Genomic DNA, 3,024 nt, shown 5'->3' with positions numbered 1-3,024 from the left:
GAGGTTTTTTCTGATTCCATATAAAATGAAGTATTATTTTTTCTAGATCTTTAAAATATGACAGTGGAGCTTTAATGGGGATTGCATTAAAATTATATATTGCTTTCGGTAGTATTGACATTTTAACAATGTTGATTCTTCCCAGCCATGAGCATAGTATGTTTTTCCATTTGTTAACATTTCCAGCTGTTTCTTTTCTTAGAGTTTCATAGTTCTCTTTACAGAGATCTTTCGCGTCCTTTGTTAGGTAAACTCCCAAATATTTCATCTTCTTTGGCACCACTGTGAACGGGATAGAGTCCTTGACTGTTTTTTCAGCTTGGCTGCTGTTGGTGTATATGAAGGCTACTGATTTATGAGTGTTGATTTTGTAACCTGAGACGCGGCTGTATTCCTTGATTACTTCTAAGAGTTTAGTAGTAGAATCCCTGGTATCTTCCAGATATAGAATCATATCATCTGTGAAGAGTGAAAGATTAATCTCTTCTGACCCTATATGGATACCTTTAATCACTTTTCCTTCCCTGATTGCAATGACTGAAACTTCCATTACAATGTTAAAGAGCAATGGAGACAGTGGGTAACCTTGTCTCGTTCCTGATATGAGTGGAAATGATTTCCTTAGTTCATTTTTTGTAATACTAATTTCCATTTTTATCACCCTCTTTTAAATGCTCCCTGGCTTGTCAGTGGCCAATAAAGTGGGGTCCAAACTACTCAGGCACTATATTTGGCAGGGCTGCTGTAAAATACTAGGTGTCTTAAATGAAATTTATTTTTCTTACAGTCTTGAGGTTGTAAGTCCAGATGTCAGCAGGGTTGGTTTCTTCTGAGTCTTTTCTCCTGGGCTTGTAGCTGGCCACCTTCTCCCTGCATGCTTACTTGGTATGTCTGCAGTGTATGGAAATCCCTTGTGTCTATATATTTAAATTTCCTTTTATAAGGACACCAGCCAGATTGGATTAGGGCTCACTCTACTGGCCTCATTTTACTGTAATCACCTTGTTAAACCTTATCTCCAAATACAGTCACATCCTGAGGTACTAGAGGTTAGGGCTTTAAGGTATGAATTTGGGGGACACAAAATTCTGCCTATAACTGGTACGTTATCCTTGAGTTTAGTTCTTTTTTTGTTCAAGATAAAAACAAATACATAGAAATAAATTCATTTTTTTCTCTTTCAGCCAAAATCTGAAGATGAAGAAGGCTGGAAAAAGTTTTGTCTGGGTGAAAGATTATGTGCTGAAGGGGCAATTGGGCCAGCAACAAATGAAAGTCCTGGAATCGATTATGTACAAGTAGGTGGTATGTGGATAAACTAGACAGAAAGGATTCTAATTTTGGCACATTACTTATAAGGGGTCAGCAAATATATAGACCATGATCTAACAATGATGTTTCGGTTTTCTTTTCTTTTTCTTAAGAGATAGGAGTCTCTTGTTGCCCAGGCTTGAGTGCAGTGGCTTGATAATAGCTTCCTTTAGCCTTTAACTCCTGGCCTCAAGCAATCTTTCCACCTCAGCCTCCTGAATTGCTAGGCTTAGAGGCATGAGCAACTGCACCCGGCACATTTTAGGTGTTTAAAGGTTGTAAAAAATAAATAAATAATATGAGGCTAAGATTGTATGTGGTACGCAAAGCCTACGTTACTTAACTATCCGACTTTTGGCAACCCCTGACTTACTTTATTAGCTCTTTAACTTAAAAAGTGGCAGCCCAGTTTCTGAAACAATGTACTGTGACTTATTTTAAGTTGATTTCATATCTTTTATGTTTAGCTGTGTAATAATTTTATAAATTAGAATTCACTTTTTGGAAATGACAAGGCATTGAGAAAACAAGTTATTAGGAAAAAAGGAAAATGGCACAATTACAAAGGTATCTTAAAATGCTTACTAAATTGCACAATCTGAAGATGCAATGTTGAGGAGTATTTAAATTTCCCATGGCTTTAATGATAAATTATGGACCCAACTCTTTGTCCTTTTGGATTCACGTGCCCCTGAGTTTGCACACGTTCCTATAGAACACACTGTATACATCAGCACTGCTCCTCATGTTGTGTTCAACAGGTATTTAGTATTTCCAATAAGGTGACACACTGTGTTTTTCATATTTAGAACTAATTTTTTCTAAAAATGCAGAGAGCTCTAAGAATCCTTAAGTAGATGAAACCCACTCTCTCCCACCCAACCTCAAAATAAAACAGACAGGGTATATAGACATCTCACAAAAAGGAAATACAAATTGTCCTTTTATGACAACATACCAAACCTCACTGTAATAGAAATATAACTTATAACTATACTGAGCTGCTATTTTTGAGGTAACATCCTGGCAAAAAATTTTTTAGCCAGGCATGAAGTGCTTATAGTCCCAGCTATTCAGGAGACTGAGGCAGAATTGTTTGAGCCCAGGATTTTGAGGTTGCTGTGAGCTATGATTATGCCACTGCACTCTAGCCCAGACAACAAAATGAGGCCCTGTCTCCAAAAAAAAAAAAAGTTTAATAATACTGTGTGGACAAGGCCTGAATAGAGTGCCACTCTTACACGTGGTGTAGCACTGTAAGTAGACTGCAGTCTCAGGGAAGCTCATTTGGCGCTCTTTTCTTATACAACCTTTTGTTGTTTTTCTTTTGGATCATGTCCTTAATATTTGCCATATTTCAAAAATGCTTTTTAATTTAATAAAGAATTAAAACGTGCAGGCAGCACTGGTGGCTCAGTAAGTAGGGCGCCAGCCCCATATACGGAGGGTGGCAGGTTCAAACCCTGCCCCAGCCAAATTGCAACAAAGAAATAGCCAGGCGTTGTGGCCGGCGCCTGTAGTCCCAGCTACTCAGGAGGCTGAGGCAAGAGAATCGCATGAGCCCAGGAGTTGGAGGTTGCTGTGAGCTGTGTGATGCCACAGTACTCTACTGATTAAATGAGACTCTGTCAGGCTCGGCTCCTGTGGCTCAAGCGGCTAAGGCGCCAGCCACATACACCTAAGGTGTTCGAATCCTGGGGTTCGAATCCCCAG

At 39.0% G+C, this 3,024-nt stretch overlaps 1 protein-coding gene across 2 annotated transcripts in view; it reads left to right on the top strand.

Moving 5' to 3' along the window:
• Window positions 1-3,024, top strand: part of GEMIN2 (gem nuclear organelle associated protein 2) — a 19,286-nt gene that overhangs the window by 5,911 nt on the left and 10,351 nt on the right. For both annotated transcript variants that reach the window (XM_003791953.2, XM_012806447.2), the window contains exon 5: window positions 1,185-1,298. In XM_003791953.2, coding sequence (XP_003792001.1) covers window positions 1,185-1,298 — 114 coding nt within the window. The remainder of the gene's footprint in view (window positions 1-1,184; window positions 1,299-3,024) is intronic.

This window comes from Otolemur garnettii, unplaced genomic scaffold, assembly GCF_000181295.1.
Source record: "Otolemur garnettii isolate 467f Iridium unplaced genomic scaffold, OtoGar3 scaffold00052, whole genome shotgun sequence".
NCBI classification, from domain to species: Eukaryota; Metazoa; Chordata; class Mammalia; order Primates; family Galagidae; genus Otolemur; species Otolemur garnettii.
The sequence above is the reverse complement of the archived record's forward strand: the minus strand, read 5'-3'. Positions and strand labels throughout refer to the sequence as shown.